At 40.2% G+C, this 27,795-nt stretch overlaps 2 protein-coding genes across 2 annotated transcripts; one reads left to right on the top strand and one right to left on the bottom strand.

Moving 5' to 3' along the window:
- Window positions 1-1,035: 1,035 nt before the first annotated feature.
- traf2b (Tnf receptor-associated factor 2b) lies at window positions 1,036-14,940 on the bottom strand. The gene is made up of 11 exons (XM_012874547.3): window positions 14,770-14,940; window positions 9,999-10,204; window positions 8,815-8,893; window positions 8,053-8,151; window positions 6,044-6,205; window positions 5,862-5,936; window positions 5,324-5,398; window positions 3,788-4,000; window positions 3,344-3,647; window positions 2,976-3,124; window positions 1,036-2,889 (listed from the first exon to the last, which is right to left on the bottom strand). The coding sequence occupies exons 2-11, from the start codon at window positions 10,172-10,174 to the stop codon at window positions 2,671-2,673; spliced, it is 1,551 nt and encodes a 516-aa protein (XP_012730001.2). The 5' UTR covers window positions 10,175-10,204; window positions 14,770-14,940; the 3' UTR covers window positions 1,036-2,670.
- Window positions 14,941-17,303: 2,363 nt separating this feature from the next.
- coq4 (coenzyme Q4 homolog (S. cerevisiae)) lies at window positions 17,304-27,189 on the top strand. Its single transcript, XM_012874551.3, has 7 exons — window positions 17,304-17,413; window positions 19,983-20,141; window positions 21,340-21,436; window positions 22,248-22,350; window positions 22,463-22,592; window positions 22,978-23,071; window positions 25,473-27,189. The coding sequence occupies exons 1-7, from the start codon at window positions 17,338-17,340 to the stop codon at window positions 25,654-25,656; spliced, it is 843 nt and encodes a 280-aa protein (XP_012730005.3). The 5' UTR covers window positions 17,304-17,337; the 3' UTR covers window positions 25,657-27,189.
- The last annotated feature ends 606 nt before the right edge of the window (window positions 27,190-27,795 follow it).

The following is a 27,795-nucleotide window of genomic DNA, read 5'->3' as shown; positions in this document are numbered from 1 at the left end:
CTCCATCTGCGATGATATGCAGGCAACGTGACGCACCGTATACTGTCATCAGCATTTACTGATGCCGTTGACAGTAAACAGGGTGATAACCCAGCGACTGAGCCGTGACGCAGAACTACAGGGATGACCTGAAAAGCCAACATGGGGGAACCGATAAGACGCGGCTGGTGACTGAGAAGCTGCTCTCAGGATGATTATCAGCTTATTCTGACTCTGTAGTGTCAACAGGACGCTCAGCTCCAGCCCCCAGGATGACTTTAAATCATTTAGCCTAAAGGCATGTCCAAAGTGCGGCCCGGGGGCCATTTGTGGCCCCTGTACTGATTCTGTGTGGCCCCTCAACTGCATTTAAAGTGGCTGATGAAGATGGAAGATTTTCGTTTTTAATTAGGGCAAAATTATTGCAGAAAAGTTAAAATCCTTCAATTGAAAATGTTAAGTATAACACAAAGTATTCGTCTTTTAATAAACACACATTTGACAGTCTCTTTAATTTCATAGTAACATCTATCCAATGATATTTAATTACTCAAATTTACACTTTGGTGCATTATAATCTGCATTGAATTCAATTATTAAAATTGGCTAATTACAGCAAATGTTTTCAAAGAACAACTGACCCAAATACTGTTCTTATATTACTAGACCAAAAAGAGTTCAGTTTATTATTGTTAAATTAAACTATTCAAAATAATTTCCAAACTGGATGAATACAACAAATGAGTAAAACCCTTTTTTTAATTTTGGATCTACAATTAGCATATTTTATAGAGCAGGTGAAAAATTAATATGATTGATTTGGTTTAAAAAAAATTGTGTTCATGTTTTGGCCCTCGAGTTCCTTTGAATTGAGAATTTTGGCCCATGTACCGAAAAGTTTGGACACCCCTGATTTAGCCTAAAGGCACCAGTAAATGATCACTAATCTGATTCTGATGAATTCACTGGCGGGAACAAAAATAGGGAAAATGAAAAACGTATTAACTGATTTAAAGGTGAACGTATAAAAAGGCATTTAGTCGGTGAGAGAACATAAAAGGTTTAAATAGTCTTTTATTCACACAGTGTGAAATAAAAATCCCTGGCATTGATACAGAAAGTCATAATCTATGATGACTCAGTGTGTTTAGTTAAAATATTATCTTCTGCTGCATCAAACAGCAAAGTTATACATTAATAAACAGTAATAATCACTAAAGCCGGCTCCACAAGTGTAACATAGTACAGTCATAGTAATTAGCGATAAGTTCATTAGCTTTACTGATATTTGCCTGTAATATTGGCTATGTATTGATTATGTTGATGTGGTGATTATGCATGTTTAGTTAGAGCAGTACTGTTTGTTTTAGTCTATGATTTTTTGTTTTTCTTTTAAAATTTCACATTCGTTGTAATCTTCTGCACAAAGCATTTTTATGGGTCAAAGATAAACAAATAAATACTACAGATATCAAAACATAAACATCTGCATAGCTTGGCTACAGTGACTTTTCTCTAGACGGAGGTCCAAACATCATGAAAAAAAAAAAATCAAAAATAAAAACAATAACTAGAGCTGAGACGTCAGCATCTGCTGCTGAATGTTCTGCAGTGGAAGATAAATCACCTCGCTTAAAAGACACACAAACATTAACGACTCACATTCTGAGGTATTCAGATGGTAATTTTCACCAAAAGCAATACTTTCAAACTGAATTAAACATGTTCACATCAAAGCTGTGACACCTAAAAGAACCAAAAAGCGACATTTTGATACGTCTTTTTAAAGTAGATATTTCCCATGTCCTGCTTTCTTCTATTTATTCTCACATTTTCCTGGTTTTTAAGTGATTTAAACACATTTTACAGTTTCTTTTAAATACGCCATCTGTGGTGTGGCTGTGGTGGCGCATTTAAAAAACAAAACTCACTAACAAAGTCTTCTTGAAATTGAAAATGTTAGGTAAAAGACAAAGTATAATGTCTTTTACTATGGTTTGCTGTTGTGAAATTAAAATCCAAGCAAAAAATAAATAAATAAAGTTTTTAAAAAAAAACACCCGTGCACTGGGCTTTTTTTTTTTTTTTTTTTAAATGATGCAAACCTGCGAGACCCTCATCGTGTTTCGTTTCTGCAATCACTTACAGATGAAGTTCTGCAAAAAACACGACATTTTTCATTTCATTAACATGTTTCTTGTTAAACAGGTAAAAAAGTACGGTTTAGTTAGAACTGACTGCGTTTGGACGCCGCCTGACCGGTCGGCTGGATTTTGATGTTTATGGATCTACCTTCCTTCCTCTTATTGTGATGAAAGATTAAAGTCTCTCATAAATCATTTCAAAGCGAAACATATTATCTTGCAAAAACATTAAAAACAGCAAAAGAACCTTTTTTGTTTAACACACACACAAAAAATTTTTTTGAAATAATCAATATTATAACGATTATTTTCTAATTAACTATATGAAGATATTTCATAATATGTTGCAGCCATAGTTACATGTCTGAGATATTTGATAATTATACATTTATATATTTATAATTATGATTTATTGTTCCTGTTTATTAAGTATACTGCTATTATCCATATATTAGCATATATTAATATATATATATATATATATATATATAATCTATTATAGTTGTATTACATCTAAGAGGTTCCAGTGCAGCTTCCACAGTGCACATTATAAGCCGGTCAGGTCTACGATGGCTTTGATAAATATCGTATCGTCTCTCAGATACGGGCTCTTGCCCGCCAGCTTGGCCAGCGGGCAGAAGAGCGGGCAGCCGCTGGCGATGTTCATCTCGCTGATGGGCCGCTGGAAGGAGGTGGACGTGATGTCGGGTCGGAAAGCGTCGATGATGTGCTCCCTGTTGTTCTGATCCAGGAGCATCAGAGTCACCTGAGCGGAAGGAAGGCAGGAAGGAAGGACAGTCAGCTGCTGTTTTCCACATATAGGCAGGAGGGAGCTGATGGAAACGGTGCTACCTTCTGACTGAAGGGCCATTTCAGCAGAGCGTCGCACTTGCCCCTCATGACCACGAAGAACAGGGAGAGGTGCGTCCCCCGTCCTGTCCCGTCGCCGTTCAAATACAGCCGGAGGCACATCTTGTAGCCGTATTTGCTGGAGTAAAAAGCTGCAAAAGGAGGCAAAGAGAACGGAGTCAGAGCAGAAAACAAAAATCCCTGAAATGTCACCAGACCCGCGGAGGGAGCCTCCCTGAAAAACAACGAGCTCGCAGAGGAAGCGGAATCCCCCCTCGTCCGCGAGCCAAGAAGCAACAGCACACCGACCGCATGATCGCCGTCACGAGGTCGGAGCAGATCCCGGAGCAGATCCCCGCCTCTCGCCTTACCGGGTGAGAACATGGCCGGCGTCCGGCCGCCCACGGCCTCCTGCCTGCGCCGGGAGAAGTCGGTGATCTTCCAGACGAATATCCCGTCGTAGGTGCAGTGCTGAAGCTCCCGCACCAGCTGCTCCGTCTCCGACAGCTGCAGGTCCCTCATGGTCACCGTGCGCTCCAGCTGCCGCACCCTGTTGGACAGGTTCTCGATCTTCTCCTGGTCGAGCCGGTGCTGGTGGGCGAACGCCTCCAGGGTGAGTGAACTGCGCTCCACTTCCCGGTTCAGGACGCACACGATGTTCTCTAAGGCGTTTACCTGTTGGGAGACGGCAATATTTTGGCTTTACACGGTCCCTGTGAACGCAGAAGACACCAGATCCCTGTATAGACTGCACCAATAAATCGGTTCTTTGTCACCGACTGGTAAAAGTCTTTATGTACGGACAGGAGGCTCACTTTTTTCTCCAGGTCGACGGGCTGTGTGCCGGCTGCCGCTCCGCTTCCCTCTTCGGGCGCTCTGTACAGACCCAAACCCGAGTCCTCCTGCCACTCCCCGGACCCCAGCGCCTCGGTGTGCGGGCGGCTCATGGACAGCACCATGGGCAGCAGCAGGCGCAGGTGCTCCATGGTGCTGCCGTGCTCGTGGTCGCTCAGCTTCCCGTTCTCTATCTGCGAAAAACAAACAACAAAAAAACAAATTAAGCTCAGCATTAGCAGCTGGAAAAGACTTTAAAACCGCCGTTGTTGCACTTTGATGGCGCCGTTGAAGGGAATCTGCTTCATTGCAACACCGTTTTACGTCTTTTGACTTTAAGATGATATTTGCTGAGGAAAATCCTAATGGACGCTTATATAAATTAAAGCCTAATATTGAAAATGTAGAAGAAACAAAAGCAAAGTTGTTCTCATCAGCTTTGAGAAACAAGCGTACACGTATTAGTTAGTTTTCTTTATTTGATAGGGAGTGCGTTAAACATGTGAACACAACAGTGAGAAAAGCCTGAGTTATTTTAAATAAAGATTAAAAACACATATATTTAGGATTGCCTTTGACTGTTCTAGTTAAACTGTTCTACTGAAACATCACTAATTCAACTTTTTTAGTCCAACTGTTCTATTTTGTTTCTACATTTTATTCCTACTAGTTTCTACATTTTATTCCTACTATTTTATTCCATTTTATTCCTACTAGTTTCTACATGTTATTCCTACTATTTTATTCCATTTTATTCCTACTAGTTTATGCAATGTGCTAGTGGACGAATGTCCACTAGCACATTGCATAAACGGTTTTTGTAGCAATCAGCAAAATTCTGTCATATAATTCTTACTCATTAGCTTTTAAAAATGCAAAATTTTCAATAGCGTTTGAGTCTGTTTTTTTTTTTTTTTTTTTTTTTTTTTTGGGATTGTTGTCCTGTCGGGACGTCCAGCTATGTTTCATTTATAGCTGTCAAGACCCAGACTTTTACCCTAAAGTGAAAGGATATTGTAAAAAAAAGGTTATCATATACCCGAGGATACTACACCAGCCTCGCTATCCACAGCGAAGAGTTTAATGTTGCTTTTATTCTGTTTTATTTTCCTATATTTTAATCATGTAAAGCACTTTGCATCGTCTCTGTACTGAATTGTGCTATATAAATAAATTTGCTTTACATTTCTACCCATGGCTAATTTGCTGTGTCTGTCTCTTTGTGTATGATGAGCGTCTGACCCTCCTGTCAGGTATTAATAAAGCATGATTGAACTCTAGGTAAATTACTTCTGTTGAACTTTACCACACCCATTTCCAACGAGAACACAGCCACAGGCAAAAAAAACTATTAGAAACATGCATTGGTGGCGTTTTATGTAACCTCACCAGTCACGCTGGGAGGAGGATGAGTGCAAATTGCATCTAAAAACAGATTTTCTTACCGCCTTCAGCCGTGCTAAGGCAGCATTTGGCGTTAACGTTAGGGCATAATGCAGCATTTATTTGGGACGTACCACAGTTTTACAGCCCACTTCACCGAACGGGCAGGCGCTCTTTGACTTGGCACAGGATTTGATGTGGTCGTTGAACTGCAGAGAGAGAGAGAACAGGCAAAAAGGAAAGCCAAGAGTTAGCAGGGAGTCCGCCCAGAAATAAAAGCAAAAGCAGAGCACATGATGCTCAGTCAGAAGGAAACTACCAGGTCAAAAAAAAATGGGGACTGTATGTTCTAGATAAGCAGGTTTCACTATCCAGTAACCTGGGTATCATTTCCTTCTGCTTAAAATTTGCAGATACGGTGAAATATCTCTGTGCATGTTATTCTGTATTAAATGCACTGTTTTAAAGGATTCCTTTCTGTGCTGCTGGTTCAGTCATGTGACAGTGATGCAATTCAGGTATATATATATATATAAGATTTCTATATCGGTAATTGCGTTAGATCATTGTTAGAACGAAGAAATGATGAAATGAAAAATAAAAAACTTTAATGTAAGCATTCAAAGCTTCCAACTGAAGCTGTCAAAGCGAATTTTTCACAAGCGCTCCCACCTTTTCTCTCGGGATCTTCTTCTTGCCGCAGTCTTTGCATTGTAAGGGAAACTTGACGCAGATCTCATCGTGGGCCTGAAATTGTTTCCGTAAAGCAGAATTTTAATCAACCATGTTCATTTTTTTTTCCTCCCCCCCAGCAAAAAACTGCTTTAACACACATTCTTTCACACGTTTCCCACCTTGATGTCTTTGAAGTTGAACGTAACTTTGCAGTATTTGCAGTTGAGAGTTCTTGCCTCGCACTCCCTCTCGTTGTGTCTGTCCTTGTCCCTGCGGAGGACGGAGGCCTGGCACGCCTCGCACTGCACCCGCTCATATTCGCAGCGCCCTTCATGTTGAGCCTGAACACGTACGACAACGGTGATTAGACGTTGCTGGAAATTGTTAGCTGGGGCTCCCGCAAGGCAGGTCCGCCCATACGTCCCATAAGCCTGCGGCTCACCGGACTCTCAGACATGCCTTGTGGCGAGTCCAGTCATGCAACGCATAAGAACGACTAAACCTCATAACATAGAAAACAAAAACAAAAAAACCTTTTATCCTTTGCAACCCCATGAAAAAAGATGTCTGGACATATAATAGCTGGCGTCTGAAAAGAGTAGGTGTGGTCCTGGTTGGGTGTGTTAGCAATTCAGGCGTGAATAAAAGCAGCTATTTTTCCTTTTGTTGTAATTTGCTAAATGATGAGCCTATAATTATGCCATTTTCCTTTATCTTAAATATGTTTTTTTTTAGTAAGAGAATGAAAAACATTCTATTATGTCCTAAAATTATTAAAAGAGCTTTACCAACAAGTCACTTTAAAAGACTGGGAGTCGGTGCAGACATGTTGAGAAGTGCAGAAATATAAACGGGTAAATGCATATATAATATATATAACCCCTTTTTTAAAAATATAATAATTTCAAATCTGTAAAGCGTTTTTTTCCGACATTCCCACACTTTAAAACAGAGACAAGGGAAGGGGCAGAGCTTGTTTTGGGAGGAGGTGCTTCTACCAGGAAGTCGTTTTCATTTTCCTCTCCGAACGACGGGGGACACAACACGTGAAGTGCCGAGCGAAACCATCAGGTATGTTTCCCCTCCTTTTTCAGTTTGAATAAACTCATTTTGAAATTTGCAAACTAAAAACCAAAAGCCAAAGTGAAAATGAGTCATCTTTAAAAAAAAAGGAGGTTGCAGGTCGGAAATCTGTCGACGCTTCGCCGCACGGGGCAACGCGATTAGCACCTTTCTCCAGAACCGCAGGGCCTTCTCGGGCCGGGTGCTTATTGGGAAAACCATTCCTTTTCACATGACACTGACTAAAGGGAGCGGCTTACTCACACATTTGCTGAGCAGTCAGCTCTAACGACAATAATAATTACCTAACAGCACATTTCAAAAATCGGTAATAAATGCTTCCTCAGAGAGGAGATCAGACCAACGAGCTCACATTTTATTTTTTAAGGCATGCAAACACTGGACCAGCCCTGCACAACCAAGCCTACACATACATGCTGGAAACACATCATCTAAAAAAATAAATAAATAAATAAACACATCGTCACATCTTCCCATACAGTCAGGAATTACAGTTCAATGTGAGAAAATCCCCTTCTGCTGAAGTGACGTTCATCCAGGATTTCCTCATAAACCAAAACACTAATTAACCCCATGCTGACATGTTTGCAGTATGAACAAACAACAGGCAGAGGATGAACTTCAGCGACGTAAAACCTCGCCTACATAACTCACTGGGGCTTTTCTGTCCGCTGCCTATCTAATCTCAAACCTCACGTCTCATCTAAATCTTAAACGGGTAGTTTCGTCGTTGTGGACAGATTTGCGGCCAGTTAATCCTCATTCATCGCACCACCCTTCTCTTAAATGGCTCTTTCCTCTGGTACTTTCCACTGAGCGGTTTGATCAGAACCTTAGGGGCTTTCCAGCCGACATGTTAGGTTTCACTTCCTGTTTCCCATGCAGCTGCTGCAATAGCAGCAAGGCATGAGCTAGAAAGCTGCAGTAACACAGCTTCTACTGTTTATTCAGGAGAGAGAAGCCCAGAGATAGCCGGGTTCAGGTCCCACTGACATGTAGAGGACATAAAGCGCCGACCACTGCTTAACATGGGGTAACCTGACACCTTCATCAAGCTCCACATGGGCTGGAAGTGCAAACGGAGCAGCTCAGCCTAACAACTCACCTCATAATCTTTTATAGAACCCGTCCAGCTGCAGTCCTGGTTCAGACACCTGGCCGGCAGACTCGCTATTTCTCGACCGGCTGCGTTGTCTGGAAACGCCTGGTGGCCAAGGAGGGGGTGGGGGGGAGGGCAAGAACAAAGCGTTCAGTGGACACATAAAGACGCATATTGTACTGACAAGAACAATGAGTGGGCTTTATTTAGTGGTTACGGAAAGCCCCTTCAGGTTGTGGACAGACGCTCACCTTTAAAGTATTCACAACCCCCCTTTCCACATTTCAGAGACAAACTTCAACGCACTTTATTGGTGTTTTAATGCAGACCGACACAAAGCGGAGCACAGTTGTGGGAAGGAAAACGATGCATGGTTTCCCCATCTTTTTATCATCCTTTATCTTTTTCTTCCAACTACGGCGTCCTTCTTGCCGCTCTTTCCATAAAGTCCCAGTCTGTGGCGTTCCCTGCTAATAGTTTCAACCGGTTCTCCAACCTGAGCCGTGGATCTCTGCAGCTCCTCTAGTGCTGCGCACCGACTAATCTACTAATCTGGTGAATTTGGAAGGCAGCGAAGGCGTCCGGTCGGACCGGATTTTATGGGTATCGGAGTAAAAAGGGGGCTGAATACAATGTAAACCATGTGTCGTTTTACCGCCGCTTCACAAGCATGCTTCTTGATGTGCTCCGTCGGTCAAATCCACTAAAACTAGCGGCAGTGACAGCTCAAATCGTGCTATAAACACCTTCGCCTCACTGAGAACTCACCTCATTGCTGTTCAGAATGGACATAGGCTCCTCGTAGATCTCCTCCTGGCGGCAGGCTTCGCACGGCTTCGGACCAGCGCTGATAAAGACAGAGGGTTTGTGATTTGCTTGTTCAAACAGCAACTATTACATGCTTCCCCCCCCTCCTCCTCAATCATCCCCTGACCGACACGGACCACAGTTCAAGCAGCTAAACCATTGACCAGCTGACCAGAAGGAACGCAGCAACACATCAGGAGGTTCAAAAACCAGACAATGGGAAGTTGTGTAATTAAACACCAGCGGTAGATAAGGAAACGTCCCGTGAGAAGCTTCCCGCCAACGAACGAGCTTTGACAGCACCGGCGTTGCAAAACTGGAATTTCACGAGAAGCGTTTTAAGTTAGCTGTTGAAATTTCCCAGGATTACACTAACGAAGCGTGGTTTAAGCGCTTGACTTAATCTACGCGCCCCCGGGTTGGTTCAGTTGTGTAATCTCCAGTGGCATCCGTGACTGAACGAGTTTAGTCCAGGCAGACAGTTCCACCAACTAAAAAGCGATCGGTGAATAAACATTGTGAAGAAAATTGCAATTGACATGTATATTAATCAGAGTAAGCACAAACGCCACCTCACATATCCGTCTATGGATTTTAGCATAAATAGAAACTACCAATAAAGAAAACAAGTGCATTGTAACACCTGCGAGTAAAACCTCTGATCTGACCTTGACTAGTAGAAAAGGGATATGAAGAAGTGAAACCTTTTGATTCATACCCATTCTGCTTTCCTGTTTGATTTCTACGCTTCTGATCCAAAATTCCCCAAATGAACCCACACATAAATATATATTTAAAAGCAAGAACACAGCTTTACACCTCTACTTTACGTTTAGCGAAACTTGCGAGGAATCGATGTACCAAAGTGCTTTTAAATCGACGCTGATGAAATTACGAACTGTCATGTGGGCAATAAGGGCAAAAGTACAGGAAACCAAATCATCGAACCCCTTTGGAATGACTCAGCAAACCTGAACAATGTTTCAGCATGACTTCCATCCTGAGTCATCATTTTTAAGAGTCTGAGCATGTGAGGAACGGCTCTGCGTTAAGAAAATGAGGCCAGATTGGAGCTAAAGACAACAACTTATATCCATTAAGAAGAGGGAGCGTTCAGTGGGGATTGGTGGGTGGGGGGGCTCTACCTGGTGAGCAGCTTGAAGCAGTGCACGCAGAAGCGGTGGCCACACTGAGCCTGGACGGGTTTCCTCAGGACCTGGAGACACTGCTGACATTTGTACTTATTCTCCATGGGCACTGACAGCACGCTGAGAGGGATTCCTGGCAGAGAGTTGGGACAGTCCAGAGAGATGCGGGCCATCGTTCTCCATTAACCTGATGCTGCACCGAACTGTGGAGCAAAGCGAAAGGAAAACCAACGTTAGCATTTCAACGTTAGCATTTTTGCCTTGCAAATATATTCAAACCCCCACAAACTCTTTCCACATTTTTCCACCCACAGCCACGACGAGAGGTGGATTTTATCTGGTGGACTTTGTACAGACCAGCGTAGAAGTCAAACTATCTCCCATCCACTCTGACTAGCTTCCCCACATCATGATGCTACCACCACCATGCCTCACTCGGTTTCCTGCAGAGGTTGACTCCATGAAAAATATTGATTGAAGGAAACTAAACACAAATTATTTACTGATTTTACTTTGGAAAAAAACAAAAAAAACCCAAAAAACATTTAAAATGCACCCATCATGTGAGACCTAGCCTCTAATGTTCAGCCCGCTTTTGTTTTAAAGCGAATGCACCGTTTCTGGTACAATTAAACTTTTTTGATCCTGTTTTTTGTGCAAATATTCTCGCTGGTCCTACATTGAGGTAGAACGGACGGTTCCAGGAGATAACTGCACTTCACCGCCGATCCTCCCTACAAAACCATCAACATGTCTCCACGTTTCACTGCAAAAGGCTGCAGCTGGTTTCACTGCACTGAAATAAAAGCTATTTTCATTTTTATTTTTTTAAACAACTGGATTAAAAAGTGTTTATTAAGTTGCATTAAGCTACACTGAAACTTTCCGCTGTCGCTTCATGCTTGCTCAGTATGAGGGATTGCTGCAAAGCCATGTACAATGCAGATGACTCTCCCTGTAGCTCTACGCTTCTCCAGGAGTGAATGCTGCTTGTCGGGACTTTGATGCAATCAAGTGGTTCCCTTAGATAGGAAATTTTTGACCAATATGTATAATCTGATTGAATTTGACTTTGTAAAGTGCCTCGAGATGACATGTTTCATGAATTGGTGCTATATAAATAAATTGAATTGAACTTGTGTAAGTAACTAAAACTGAACTGCATGCTTTTCCTGTTACATCTACCGGCTACATCTCCGCGCCTTTCCCAAACAAACTTTTTCCAACAAATGAAATAAAAAATTATCTCTTTTCTCTGGAATGTTGCCTTAGTCACGCAACACGTATGTGCACACCTTTGTTTTCTGTACTGCGCGCGACAAATTCCCCTAGTGTCATGAGACCTTTTTAGCTGGTTTTGTAGAACTGTTTTGACAAATTATGCAAACTCTTGCAAATGACCGTGCCCACACTGCCCCCTTAGTTGTCAGCGCTGGTTCTCTGCTTTATAGCTGCAAAATGCACGACGATGCTATTTCTTCATGTGGAGAGTTTGGAGAAATGTATAACCAGAAATGCAAGATGGATAAACCCAATGGTGCTTTTTGTCTCTTTAAGAGTCCCAAAAGTAGCAATAGCCGCATTGGTACCGTTAAAAACATGTGCTACACGTCTTCCTCGCGTCATGCTCCCATTTTTGCACAGATTTAAGGTGCAAATTGGTATGAGGCCTGGTCACTTCAAAGAGTAACTCCTGTCACACATTATACGGTGGAAGAAGACGCCAGACGGTAAAGTTCGCTGCTGGAGCCGCAGAATCAAGTCAGAAACGTCCAGCAGAGCCGTCAGTCCACCCAAAAGTATACAAAAGGTGAGCCAGTTTATTATCTGGGGGGGTCATAATCTAAAAGGAGGCTGAGAAATAAAAAGGAGACGCGGCCCTTCCACCACACGGTTAGCCAGAAAACTTTTTGACACTGCTTAGATAAATTTGTTGTGGCTTGTCTTTGGTCAATGGCCAAGACTTTTCATTTAAAGACGTCCTTTAGGGGAATCTGTAAGATTAAATTAACAACAACAACAACAACAAAAAAAGGATAAAATCTGTATCATTATTTTATGTACCGCAAAAGTAAGGAAGCAACCGAGTAACAAACCAAATAGCATGCAAGAGAGAAAGAAATTCCCTCAATCATTGACAGACAACCAGCTGATTACAGGAACAAAGAAACGTATAAATAACATTTTCCCTGCCTGGGGGTTCCCTGACTGGAAGCAGATGGAAATTTTGTAACATTCTTCCACCTGACTACCAATACCAGAAATAAACAGACTTGAACCTGAAATCTGCAGGGGTCCATATTGAGGTGTTAATTATGTGTTGAGGCAAGCAGGAGTGACGTAGTGAAAAGGTACGACTTATTACTCTGTCTGCTTTGTACAATTGTCAGTTTCTGGAGATGTCTGAAGGATTTCCTCTTTAAGTTGATAAAAGTCCCACATGGAAAATGAGTGGGAGTGTTTTTGATTTCCATAAGCAGTGGATTCTATCTTATACCGCACTGCCAGTGCATGTCTATGTTATCATTTCCACTGCAGATAATGGGGGTGGAAAAAAAAAAAGAAGAAAAACGATCAAAGACAAGCAAAAAGACTTGATGTAAAATATTGTTTATGTCCCCATTTATTTGGAAAAATTCAAAACTACATTTTCCCCCTTTGACGGTTTATCTCAGTACACACGTTGACTGGCATCTTTGCTGACAGAGCTTACTGGAACGTAACCAAATCCTCTTTTTTGGGAAACTAATCATTAAATCAGCAACTTTCTCAGAATCGACACATCCTCTTAAAAACGGCCCATGTGGGGAAGTGATGAGGGGAAAATTGAATAAAGGCAAACTAAAATTAAAATTAAAAAGTCCAACAGTTTTATTTCAGCACCAAACTACTAAACCACAAAGCTATTTTTTTTAAATATTCAAAGCTGTTTATAATTGCGTCTTAGCTTTAAATCAATACAGCTAACAAACAAATTATCGCTCTACTGCTAGGCTAAAGCTACGGTGTAAAGTCTGAGCACCTTTTAACAATGATTTTAAAGTAAAAATCATTCAAAACAACATTTGCAACACTGAATAATTCTGACGGTTTAGACGTGAGACTGTAAATACCTTCAGATTTACGATTAAACTTAGAAACAGCTTTTTACAAAAGCTGTGAGGGCAATCGCCTCCTGATGGGAGACTGCAGTCCAACGCGTTAAAATCCCCCCATTGCTACTAGCCCGTCATATGTTACTATCTCCTTAATGTTACTGCCTACTTGCACAGTCATTTCAAAATATCTAAATGCACATGTCTGTAAGCGAAGCCTCAAAATCATCATTGCACAATAAGCACCTTATCACCTCATTATTTGTTATCTGTGACTCATGAAGGACAACTAGTTCATAGAATTTATGAATCATCCTTTTATTTTTTAATCTCTCTTGAAATAAAATAAACAAAAAAACTAACAAAAACCTCCACTGTAACCATTGTTCATTGCCTGCTTGTTTGTCTTTTTTATGTGTACTCTGAGCCGGAGTGGCCAATAAGAAATTTTTACCACAGTAACACGTGGTGACAATAAAGGATCTTTGAATGGGCAGGTTATTTCTTATCACCTCGTAGCAGAAAGAAAAAAAAAACCCATTCACATCTGGAAGTCCAGTACTATCTTTAACTGGAAGTACCCAAACGTTTGCTGATGAAATTCAGGGAAATTGTCCAAGAGACGTTCCAGTCATATCATGATTGACATTTCTTCATGACGAATGCCTGACACAACACTGGAATTTCAGCTATTTCAGCAAACTGAAGAATAAAGGCCAAACACAAGGTGGGGAAAACCCCTGAAACTACTGAGAAACAAACAAACAAACAAACAAACAAACAGATAAACTACAACTACGCTGCTGAAATCCACAGATGGTAATTCTGGATTCTCAAAGTCAAGAGACAGAAGGAAACATGTTTTTTCTTTTTCTGTTCAACTTCAGACAGCAATCATGCATTTCACACCATAACTAAGATCTATTCTATAAAAAAAAAAAAAAAAGACCCTTGACATGCAGTTTATGGCCACTAACTTTCATTCCTGACAGCAGCTCAGTTTGTAGTTTTCTCAGGAAACGTGGCAAGAATAAAGTGTCTATTTCTAAACCATATATATAAAAAAAAATAAAAATCAGCTGATAAGAAGGTGCTGCAAAAAGCATTAAGTTTAAATACAAAATATATATTTTAAAAGAAAAAAAAAAAGAGAAATCATATCGCATAGCCTCATTACCACTGCCCCTGAGTAACACACCATCTTTAAACCCACAACCCCTGACCAGCCTATCCCTGCAGAGGGATTGTTGCCAACCTGGACCAAATAGCAACTGTACTCACCGAGCAGGCGACGAAAAACAGCGCGTCACCCTATCAGTATTTTTATTTGAAAGGCCTTTTTGGCCCCGCCCAGTTCACACCCACCCACACACATCAACAACTTTATAAAAGACTCCAATCTGCGAATGCTCCAACATTTCTCCTCTGAGCTCTAACGCGTTTATATCTTTTCCCTCTCTGTTTCTGTCACTGGATTAAAGAGAAGCCGCGCTGCTTCCCAGCTTTCACTTTCCACGCGAGGAGCAACAGAACTTCGTGCAGTTGACCTTAAGGAGTTAAATTAAGTAGACCACTAGTTCGTTTCTAAGTTACTCGTCAGCTTGCTAACTGCTAACTTGCTCGAGAAGGAGCAAAATAAAAAGGGAGGACAATACAAGTCTTAGCCAACTAACCTCGGGTTGGGGGCCTTTGACGTCAAAGGTGAGGAGAAGAAAAAACGAAACTGGTCCACGGACAGGAACATGAACTCGCCCAGATCGCGTTATCAGTAGTCGTCTGTAGTTTAAATAACACGCAGCAACTTCCGCCTGCAGTTCGCCGCACGTCGGCCGGAGGGGGGCAGCACTGAGCAGCCGCGGCGATCGCACGAGCGTGCCGACTCTTTTCAGGGATCCGGATCATTCGGCGGAGCTGCAGCGACTCCTCCCTGGCCAGCCCGCAACACAATACCGTAGAAATATAATCCTCTAGTGTCCCGCAGCGGGGAAATCCAGGCGTGCCGACAGCAAACTGAAAGGCACATACAAAGGGAATAGACAAAGAGAACAATGGGTGGAGTGACAAACTATAAGAAATAACTCTACCATTATTGAAGAAATGCACACCTGAGTATAGGGTGATTTTTTTTTGTTTTTTTTACAAAACGTGCATGTACATTTATGCATAAAAATACCACAGATTATTTAGAAGAATGTGCACATAACAGCAGGGATGTAAACACTTATTGAGTTTCTTGGGAGCAGTGAAGTTATAATGTCTAACAGCTGCTGGGGTTGAAAGATCTGCAGTAACACTCCTTTGTGCATTTAGGGTGCAGCAGTCTGTAACCGAAGGAGCTTTCCAGCTCTGCAACAGATTTGTGCATGGGCTGGGAGACATTGTCCAACTTTGATGTTGTTTTTGCCAGAGACCTTCTGTCTCCTACCTCCTGCACTGGGTTGAGGGGTCATCTTAGGACACCACCGGCCGCTGGATGAGCTTATGGAACCGCTTCATTTCTGCTGTAGATAAGCTGCTGTTCTAACAAACTACATCATGGAAGATGGCTGGTCCTACCACAGAATTAAAAAAAAGGTTTTCAGGACTCTTCAAGCAACATTTTGTTTATATTTGATTACTAAGTATGCATGCTCACATAGATATGCAGGATGTTAATGCGATCTCAGCAACTTTTAACAAGCACCAATAAGTAAATAAAGTTTTCCACGCGCTTCTGCCTGGACATTAGCTCGGTTTACTGTTACTTCTATCAAACAACTTCTGTATACACAGTGGAGAGAAATTTTTCTCAAGAACTCATAATGATCTTTTTTCTATAGCAATTTACATTTCTTAGTCACACGTTTACTTTGTGTGGACGGTGATCTGGACGTATTTTTAAAAGTATTAGAACGACTTCAACTTTTCAGTTTGTCATGTAACATCATGAAAGATAAAAACAGCAACAGAAGGAATATTCTGTCTCTCATTCTCATCTCTCCAGCATGAAGTTTCTGAGAAAGAAAGTTAGAGGTTTCCCATTTACCCTGCCTTAAAATTTCAGTATGACTGCTTTTGTATAAAAGCTGGTTTTAGTAAAAAAAATAAAATAAAAAAAGTTACACCTATATGATTAAGGATTTTTAGATCTTGATTGGTACCATCCAAGTTTCTTTTTCCCTACAGAACTGAATGATATTATTATTTTCCTAATAAATGACCACATTTTCTTTCAGTGCGGTATTTTCCCCTGTCTTTTTGTTGTTGTAGTCTCACTCTTCCATTTGCACTTGTACTGTATGTTTGAGTGACATTCATGCCTTTGCATCTCAGCTGCCTGCAGTGTGAATTTGAGCAACAGGTATGATGAATTAATCTGATTGGATGAAGAATGACACAAAATCCAGTGATTGGCTGCAGGCACAGAAAGCTGCTCCCTAAGAAGAGTCTTTAAGCAACCAATTAGAGAGCCATGTTCCTATAAATTCAGGACAAAATATACACCCTGCATTCAATTTGAGCTCTAAATGATAATTTTTTCAACTTCAAAATCAAAATACAGTACATAGGAGATTTACAAAACCTAGATATATTTTTATGCATGCATATAATACAGTAATGCAGAGTATAGACAGCTGGCAGATTACATTTTTCCAAAAAATATATATTTTTTGCCTACAGTATATACACGTTTAGAAAATTGAAACTCCGTTGAATTGATCCACAGTACACACATATAATGCTTAAAAGTAAAACTTATTTCACATCTTTTCATCGTCGATACATATTAAAAATAATTTCATCTGTCCTCATAGTCACCAGCTCATGTAACATTATGTGGATATATTATTCATTTTTGTGCAGATACTTATTTTATGTAAAACATCTCTGTCCAGACGGTCAAGATTAATGGGAAGTTGCTGCCTTGAGTGAATCATGGATATGAAATTCCCCACACCGCAATTAATCACACAAAATGTTTCTTTTTATGTCATCATTTTAAAGAAAATCCGTCCCTTAAAATGTCCAATTCTGCTTTGTTTATAGATTTCTTTTGTCTAAAGATGTCATTGGATTTATTGCTTGATTACGTTTAGTGAAACTCATGATTAAATTGAAGGTACTTGATACACAACTCACCTTGAGCAACGACGCATGCGCACATGGGAACCGGTTCCTTTGACAGAAGAGCCAGCAGGTCGACAAGATCCGTCAGTAACGGCACAGCGTCGTCTACGCATGCGCACTGTGCGTGGCTGAAAATGTGGCATCGCCTGTCTAACCCGTTCATATGGCTAAATCAGAGGCAGAGTTCTTTAGCATCGAAAGGTCTCAAAGGTACGAACTTACCCCTCTGCTCTCTGCACGGCCCCATAGCAAGAAGTCGGTTAATGCATTAGTTTTTGCTTGCTTCGCTTAGTAGTAGCGTGTTAGCTTAGCTGCTGGCTAGCAGGAGTCAAAACAGAACAGAGCAGAACAGGAGACGCGCTGAAGTTAGCATCCGGTTCAGTGGTTCATTAAAGCGCTGTCTGACTTATTACTGACAATAAATATTTACTTCATTAGTCTCAGCCTTTTGGCTTGAATAAAATTCTTTAAGTAAAATATATTTTTTTTTTAGCAAATTCGGGAGTTGTTTAGCTTGCTATAGGACTATAGGCATTTAAAATAATGCGCTAAATTAAACAGAAATATTGATACATGTATCAAGTAACCTAAATACATCAGTATTTCATCGTTACATCTTTTTCAGACCCAACCAGCAAACAGGGCGTGAACTAATTCAACAAGCGAATATGCTGTGAAAACAAATACTTTTATAAAATAATCGAAGTTGGAAATAAATTCACAAACAATTTCAGGAAATGTGTAATTAATCACACATGCATTTGTGCAAATTGCTTGGTAAATAAAAGTAAATAAATACGTTTACAAATTGAATCAATAGAAATATTAACTTTTGAATACCTAATTAAAACTAAAGTTTTAAATAATTATTTTCAAAAGTTATTTACACCTCTAATATATTATTTACACACTTAAACAACTCTAGAATTCACTATTATTTATGAATTCACTTACTTAATTAAAACACATGTGCACCATATCGAATCACGGCAGGATACATTTTTGGAATAATACAAATTTGAAAGCAATTTTGTTTTCTAGGCTACAATATTATACTGTTGAACGTGTGTGTGTTTGGATTTATTTTAGCTCTGCTTATTGTTTATTGACCTTTAATGTTTCATACCGTGCAAAATGTTTGCTGTATTTCAGCACTGACTTGAGCTGTTGCCACCTTGGCCAGAATGTAAATAACATTTTAAATTTCTGGGTTAAATTTAGCAAGTATTTAAACTCTACATAGCTGTAATCTATTTAGCCAGTTGGAAGGACTCTAACTGCCCTTGGTGCCTGCAAATGATATATATCTTTAGCTAAGATGCTAAACTTGACAAAAATTCTGGGGACTTTGTAAGAGAACAAAGCATTCAGGAAAATATGGGTTTGTAATCGTAATGGACCACGTCGTTGCAATATTCAGCGGTAGGATTGCTATTACATAATTTTGTCCCTATATTGTACAGCCCTATTATTTATTACAGTTTTAGCTGAATTATAACTCATTTATATAGTGTTGTGGTATTTTTTTATATATATGTTGTTCAGATCAAACAAATACAAATTTCAGATAAAGACAAAAGTAAAGGCAAAATACAATGTTTAAATGAAGATGTTATTTATTCAGGAGGATATTAAAACCTACATATCTCTGTGTGAAAAACTGATTATCCCCCTAAACCTAATAACCAAACTTGGCAGCTGCAATAAAACGTTTGGGGGAAAACTGGCAAATAGATTTTTTTCACTGATTTCTCTCTAAAGTCTTCTTTTCTTTTTAAACCATTCAAAGATGGAGTTACTGGTGTGTTGTCCTATAAACACCAAGTGCACTTGAGCTTGAGGCAAATAACAGATGGCCACACATTATCCGTCAGGAGTTTCTGGTTTAAAGCAGCATTCATGTCTCCGTTGACCACAGCAGGACTTTCAGGTCCGACCGTCACACTGCCAGAATCAGAAGCTTTTCTTATATTGCTCTGTAGCGCTGAAGGTCTAAACGGCTCGTGTGCAGCATGCGTGGGGTGTGCAGAGATTTTTCCAGACCCTAGACCTGTACAGGTCCTTGGATGGAGGGACGGTCGGCCCTGATCGTCCTCCCTCCATGCAGCCATTATCGTTCGTTTCAGTTGTGACCGCTCCAGTTTTATGGACCAACCAAACCACACGGAGACGGACGTGGACAGAGCAGACTGAATAAACTGATATGTTACTGTTACATTATGCTATTGAGACTCCTACAGATCCATTACATAACATAAACTACCGCGGCAACACATTTTACCGCTGCTGTCATGTTTCTTAATGATGATTCGAAACAATTTTTGCGTGACAAACAGACCAAGACGGAATAAGAAACCGTGAAGAGGGGATGCCATATTCCACACCACTTTTTTTTTTGTTCATTACTTATTTATGTCACTGTTGGCCATCAGTAGTAAACTGCTGCATGAGTGTAAATGCGATTTTTAGGCGGAACAGAGGAACATATAATACCACATCCCTTGTGAAACCAGTTTGTGCTTATGACTGGCTTCACCTGTCAAACAGCCAAACGTAACCTGATTTATTGAAGCCTTCTCAAAAGCCACATCCTGTGTTGTGAACGCTCAGCTGGCCTCTTTCAGAAAGGTTAACCTATTGCTGCGCATCCAGCAAGTAAAAACAAAAACAAACAAAAGAAAACCCCTAAGGAGACTGATCATTAATTAAAACTCGTCACAGGTAGCAGAAAACCGTTCCCTCTGTCCAGCTTTCTAACGCTCTTCCTCCTCCGGCTCAGCTCTGACCTCTGCCCACCTGCTGCACGCCAGCGGCGCTGAGCCGAGCTGCAGCTACGATGGCGGCCTGTACCCCGGACACATCCAGACCACGCCCTTCCAGAAAGCGCTGCTGGCCGTCGGATCGGGCGTGGCGGCTCTGCAGGACCCCTACAGACACGGTGGGGATTTCATCGTCACGTTTTGTTTTTAACTTTTCCCCTTCTGACATTTTATGCAAAAAAAGTGGTGCAAAGTGTTTCATAGTAACACGTGGTGCATGCTCTACGGTGCCTTGCATTGGTGTGGATACTATTGCAAGCTTCATGTTTTTTTTCCCCCAGCAGTGACTGGGAAGCTGGTCAGATTGATGGCAATCCTAAAAGAAAAGCTTTTGCAAAAGACTGCAGCTAGGTTGGCCTTCCAGCTGGAGAACAGCATGTTTCCACATGATGAAGCACTTTGAATACTTTTGCGAGTTACCCACTACACGTGGGAAAACTCTCTGTGACTTTTTGCCTTTAATAAAACACCGGTGCCTCCCTGCGATTTGATCTGAGACCATAACGCACTTTTTAAACTAAACTAACCTCTCTTGCAAAACTGTTGTTCCACATTTCTTTTAGGACTTGAAATCAAACCTATAAAGATGGCATATTTTCTTTTTCTTGTAACAAAACATAATAATTTAACTATTTTATTATTGAAAACTACAAGATATAAACTCTACTGTTGGAAATAACTTTATTTTTTTTATTTTTTATCCAAGTAAAGTTTTTTTTATTTTACTTTGTTTTACATTCTTTCTTTAGCTTTGGTCATTCTTGTCTCAGCAAGTCTGGATTGCACATTTCACATTCAGAGTGGAAATTGCACCTAAGCTTCTGATTTCAATACATGTTTCAATTTAAAGCTCCGGGGATGCGTTTTCGGGAAAAGAAACATTTTTAAAATGGCCAAACGTTCACAGAGGTAGAGAGGAATTGACACCTGTGAGCTGACGGTATCAGCTTCAGCCCACAGGTTTCTGTAAAAGGACAGATCCTGGTTTCCAGTATCTGCACGACGTAGGAGACCATTGTTTGCTGCTTCCCCGTAAAAAACGCCACGTTTCATAAGCTACAGCGTAAGCCAATACTAAAATGACTCAGATTACTTCATCCTCTGCTAGACTCGGAGGCAGCTTCTCAAGTTTAACAGAAACTCCCTAAAAGCCGCAGAAGAATGAAATGATGAACTGTTGCTAGAATCAGTCAGTTCCTCTGTGTAGATTTTGACTTTATGACTAGAAACATTTTGTTATGTTGAGTTTAACGTTTGTAATATTGAGCCTTATGGTGTTGCTTTTAAAAACTCTGAACCTCTGTGCTGCCTTCACAGACATGGTGGCTGTGCTGGGAGAGACTACAGGACACTTAGCGCTGATAAATCTCAGGGACCGGATGCAAAATGACCCAGAGGGCTACACGATCCTGACGTGAGTCGCTCTAGGTTAGATTAGAAACTATTTTTGCAAGATATTATTGTTTTGGTCACTTCACCCCTTTTCCTAATACCCCCCCCCCCCATTTAAGGGGACCACGGGCTGCATTTCTGTCCGTCCCCTTAACCAGGCATCTGATAATTGCTTATTACCGTATTTCACCTGATAGTTAACTACTTTGATCAATCAAAAATATTGATAACATTTTCAAATATGTACTTTAATATAATTTTATTTTGACTATATCTTATTGACAACTTGTACAACAATCTCAGAGGTTCTAAACCACCTATAAAATTGCAGAAATATGAAATATGGTACACTGCAAAAAGGGACCTCAAAGTAAGTCAAATTTCATTGAAATTAGCATATCCTTCATTTGAGCAGCTAAATAAGACTATTTGCCAATGGAATGAGTATTTTTACCCCTAAAATAAGACAAATAGACATCCTGCACTTGAAATAAGATGATGGAGATAAATTGTTCTTATTTTAAGTGCAACAATCTTATTCCATTGGCAAATAGTCTTGTTTAGCTGCTCAAATCAAGGAAAAATACACTAATTTCAAGAAAATTGTACTTACTTTGAGTTCCCTTTTTGCAGTGTAGAAGACAACTCATCGGAGTCACTTAGCCTCATTTTTTGTACCGAAAACTTACAAATTACCTACAGTTGTTAATTGTAGTAATCGCAGCCAAAAGAAGGAGGGGGGTGAAGTGACGAGCCTTCTTTTTAAGGGCTACTCTCCGCTTCATGAAAACATCTTGACTTTGTATTTTCGTTGCTATAAACTGATGCTACAGAGAGAGGCCGAGGATCCGCCTGTCTACACTGGATCTGGAAAAGATGGCCTCCCTACCCGATGGGTCCTTTGGCCGAGAGTATCTCAGATTTCTGGAGGAGAATGTAAGTCTTCGCTCAATAAGAGCTTCATAGTTAACATATCCGAAACTCCGACTCCTCCGGCCCTAACCCAATTTTTAAAAAATGCTTTTTTTTTTTTGCAACCCGGCGACAGAAAGTGACGCCGGACTCTAGAGCGGAGGTGAAGTTTGTGGACGACGAGGAGCTAGCCTACATCATGCTGAGATACAGAGAGGTCCATGACTTGTTGCACACCTTACTGGGCATGCCCACCAACATGCTGGGTGAGTCGGGCGGCAATTAAAAGTACATTTCAGAGCAGCAGTGGGATGTGAAGCTGAAGGATGCGCTGCATTGATGATGTAATCCAGCCTTTGCTGGAGTAAAGCGCGTGGCGGGACGACCCGTAATGAGTTTTCTTCTTAGTCTTGAATTCCTCACCATTTATCTGTAAAATAATGATCAAAAGTTCAAGTTTTCTGGAAACACGCTCAAAAATCGACTCAAAACCGAAATGAACTTCATGAAAAAAACCTTCGCTGTGTCACATCCAGAGAAAAAAGTTTTCTTTTTCGTACCCAACGTTTGTTTTAACACATCTTTGAATGACTTCCTATTCTCTCTTCCCGTTCTGATTTTAATTTGCATATTTCTTCCTCCCGGTTTCAGGTGAGGTAGCGGTGAAATGGTTTGAAGCTGCTCAGACGGGGCTTCCCATGTGTGCCCTGGGAGCTGTGCTGGGGCCTCTCCGGCTGAACGCAAGGTGCTTAAATACCACCGGCTCTCGGTTTGGTTCTGTCTGATTGGAGCTGGCTCAGATCACTCCGTTAGGACCAAATATAATTGGGTTTTAAAGTAGCTTTAAACGATTGTATGTGAAATGACGTTGGCGCACTCTCACACCAGCTCTGTTTGGAGGAGATCGTACTTCTTTTGCTCTTAAATGCACAAAAACATGAAATTATTGGCCTTGTTAGCGCCTTAAAAGTATAGATAACCCATTAAGCCTATTTTATTTATCTTGTTGCAACCACAAACATCACTGTACGTTATTTTAATTTCATGTGATAGAGACAAAGGAGCACATATTTATGATTTATTATTTTTTTTTTTTTTACAAATAAAAATTCAGGCATTTGTTAATATATAGAACCGCAAAGTCTTTAAAAATGTCTCTATTAGCTTGAAAAACCTACAGGCTGAAGTTTTTTTGCACTTGTCTTTGCAAAATAGCTCAAGCTGTTTAAAATAGCTATTGGTTGTTTAAGCCTTGTCACAGACTTTCTGTTTTGATTGAGGTCTGGACTTTGACTAGGCCATTCTAGCACCAGATCATGCTTTGATCTAAACCTTTCTGCTGTGGGCTGTACGGTTCTGCTAAAGGATGAACCTCTGCCCTGGTGTTTTTCAGCGTTTTGTTTGAGTACTGCATTAACTTTGATTAGCTTTCCTGTTCCAACTGAAGAGTAGCATCCCCACAGCATGACACCCTTTATGATGGGGCATTTAGGGTATTGTTCATTCAGCGTTTGATTTTTCAGTGCAGTAATCAGTCAGTAGATCCTCTTAACTCCTTTTAAACAAAAGCTGAGATAAAAGTCTTGATTTGGTGTTTGAAGTCTTTAATGTAGAAAAACATCCTCACTCTAGAGCAGGGGTGTCCAAATTGTGGCTCAGGGGTCTTTTGTGGCAATTCAAGAAAGGTTTGGCCCACCAGCACAGATGGTTGATGCAGATAGCGGCTTGTTTTAGCTTTAATTAGAGCAAATTTATTACAAAATAGGTAAAATCTTACAATGTAAAATGGTACAAGACAAAGTAATTGTCTTTTAATAACCTCACTTTTTACATTCTCTTTAATTTCATAGTAAACTACATGTATTCAATGACTTTTACTCAAATGCAGACTTTGATGCACCAAAATCTGTTTTTAACTAATTAAATTAAATTGCCTAAATTACAGCAAGTGTCTCCAAACAAACAATGATTACATTTTTGTCATTTTATTTTCAATCAATTTGCAAACTGGACAGTCGTATTTCAACAAAGCAACTATGCAAAACCCTTTTAAGTTTTCATGTACAATGATTTACACATCCCTTTTCTAAAGAGAAGCTGACTAGTTTGTTTAAATTATAATATTGCAATGGTTAGTAATTTGTGTTTTCGAGTAATATTTTTAGCCCCTTGAATACTTTTCACTACACAATTCTGGCCCCCGCGACGAAAAGTTTGGCATCCCTGCTCAAGAGAGTCCATTAAAACTATTAAAATACCATTAAGCAGCGTCTGTGCTGCAGATAAAAGTTCTAACAATAATTTGTTACAACATCCTGATTTCAAATAATTTTTGACAGTAAATGGCCAGTGTAGTTTATCAAGTGCACCTAATTAATACATAACAACTGAATTAATTAATGACTACACTGCAAAAAGGGAACTAAAAGTAAGTAAAAATTTCTTCAAATGAGTGTATTTTTCCTTAATTTAAGGAGCTAAATAAGACTATTTGCCAATAGAATGAGTATTTTTACCCCTAAAATAAGATAATTGGATATCCTGCACTTGAAATAAGATGATGGAGATGAATTGTTCCTATTTTAAGTGCAGAAATCCTATTCCATTGGTAAAGAGTCTTTTAGTTTCCTTTTTGCAGTGTAGAACCTTGAACAGGTTTGCTCTTAAGTGCCTCCAGTAAACAGAAAATGGGCGCCCGGTGCTTCGTGCTGAGAAGAGGGAAAGTACTTCTCCATTGTGGGACAATAAAAGTATTTCTGTTCTATTTGATTAGCTTTGTGTGGGAATGTTTGTATTACATCCCCCTCCTACGCTTCCTGCAAGGTTTCCTGCATTTTTGATTGGTACGGGGTAGGAAGTGGCAGACGGGGGGGATTTTACCCAGAGCGTCATTTGTTCAAGAGCTGCCATTGCCAATCGTTTCAAGTCACAGCTGCTTGCAAATGTTTTGGGAAACTGTCGTACTTCTGCTGTTGGAAAAAAAAAAAAACACACCTATCATATCTCTACCAGTAAACCATTAAACATTTCCTTATTCATTAACTGCCATTTCCTGTCTCTGTCAATTCTGGGTTGTTGTTGATTTACTTGAATAACGGCGCCGTCTCTGCAGCTTTTAACTGTACTCTCCCGTGTCCCTGTTTTAGTCGTTTGCAGACACTCGTCACATCTTTGGGCCCCTGGGCCCTGCAGAACGGCAGCCGGGCACGCTGTGTCCTCAGCATCTTTTACGAGCGGCGATGGGAGCAGAGCCTGGAGGAGCTCAGGCGAGAGCTGAACATCGAGCCTCCTCCAGTCATACCGAGTGCCTCAAAGAAGACGGGCGCCTGAAGAAGCAGAAAAACCCCTTTTCACAAGCGGATGTGGAGAGAAACCAGAAATGTCGGAATGATGATGACGGTGCGGGATTTTCATCCTGCAGGATATAATTATCTGCAGAGGAAATAGGGGGAATTTTGATTTTGGTGAAGTCTGGCTCCTTCCTCCTGTTAATTATAAGCTTTCATCAGCTTTCAGTTGACTCTGTCAACTTATGGCATGATGAAGTTTCCATTGCTTCCTCTTTTTGGCAAAAAGTCCTCCTCCTGCAACGCTATGCAGCTGTCAGTTGAGAATATGATGTTTGCAACAGTGATCACCAAAAAATACGCTTAAGATGCAACTGTTTCATGAGCAAATGTTGTTTTCACATTTCCATGATGGTCATCATTATCTGCACTCTTATTTATTAGGACCTGAAATCAGCTCTCAGCAGAGTGTTTTTGTTCGTCCTGTTTTAACCGAGCGGTGATAAAGGAGCATGAGTGCACCTGCGTTGGTTTGAGCTCCATCACAACAGGCACTTACGGCAATACTCATCATGAAATAAGATTATAGATAGATGTTTATGTCATTTCTGGTCTGACTAATAACTACCTGGTAAAAGGCAGTTACGTTTTTACCATAAAGTTAAAACCGCATTTCCAGAAAAGAAAAAAAAGTCCAGGTCTGTGGCTAATTTAGCAAGAAGATGTAGAGAAATTCTGCAGAAATTATATTTGTATAAAGTGTTTTATGCACCTGACAGGCCTGCTGCCCCCAATCCAGTTTCACTTTCTGCCGAAAGTGAAATCTTTTTTTTCTACCGACGTTTCTCAAAGTCCAACATTAAGCATCTGATTACAGACAATTAAGTTAGCAAAGATGATTTTAAAAAACTCTTAAAAAAATAGGCCTGCATTGTTTAAAAAAGAAAAAGTATCCATGTTTAGTAAAAAGCATTTTTCTGGTTTCCAACAAAATGTAAAAGATAGTATATGTTGGTGTTTTGTACTGAGGTGTTGGTCATCTTCAAACTACCAATGGGACAATGCTCCAGGAAAAGACTCTGTTCACGTGGACTTAGTTGAACAAAAAAGGATTTTATCTCAACCAGGCCCTGATAAAAAGTTACAGATGTGTGTACCGCTCTGGAGGGATCGAAAGAGGAACTATGAACACAGCCTCAGATTGGCACCATATTTATCCATGGCTCCGTCTAGTGAGTCAGGCTCCAGGATGTGAGATGTTATCACAAAGAACCTTGCCCTCTGGGCTCAGTCTTACATCCGCTCTTTGCACACAGCCTGTCCAGTCCTGACACGGCCCTTCAGATATACTGTATTACGGCAAAGGGTTCTGTCCCCATGAAACAGTGTGACGTCGGTTCTCTGTTCCAACAAACTCTTGTTGCTCACGGCTCCGGCTGAAATCACAATGAACCATATGGGGAAAAAATTACAGACAATGCCAGACATTACACTGGGCATTTTGAATAGTGCTGGAAATACCATGTACACAATAACACTACTTGAAATAAACGTGGAAAGTTGTGATAAAAATATTCCTCGGGGGATACCAGTTAAGTTTTTCTGCACTGGTACTGGGTTATAGGAATATAATGTATTTTTTATGTTTTGACATTTACTTTTTTAAGTTCGGAATTTTTATTGGGTAACATACAATTTTAGGATTGCGCCTATATATATATATATATATATATATATATATATATATATATATATATATATATATATATATATATATATATGTGTATGTATGTATATATATGTATGTATGTGTATATATATATATATATATATATATATATATATATATATATATATAGTTTTTTATACACATATATATATGGGCTCCTATTCATATTCCCTGTTCAATAAACTAAACAAACAAAATGTAATGTTTTAAACACTCCCTATTTCAAAAAGCTTTGTGAACATGATATTTAAACCATTTTAAAAAAATTTACAGATTGTTTCATCTAGTCAAAGTCTCATTAAGACACTAAAAGTCCTAATTTGGACATTTGGCCCTCTTTGTATCTCGTGACTGTGTCCTTCTGCTCACATGGTTCTGGTCTCTTATCAGAGGAGCACAGCATTAACACACTTTTCTTTATCAGTTGGTTGCTTTCATGCAAAATCAGAGCTT

This window comes from Fundulus heteroclitus, chromosome 8 (genome assembly GCF_011125445.2).
Source record: "Fundulus heteroclitus isolate FHET01 chromosome 8, MU-UCD_Fhet_4.1, whole genome shotgun sequence".
Classification (NCBI taxonomy): Eukaryota; Metazoa; Chordata; class Actinopteri; order Cyprinodontiformes; family Fundulidae; genus Fundulus; species Fundulus heteroclitus.
The sequence above is the reverse complement of the archived record's forward strand: the minus strand, read 5'-3'. Positions and strand labels throughout refer to the sequence as shown.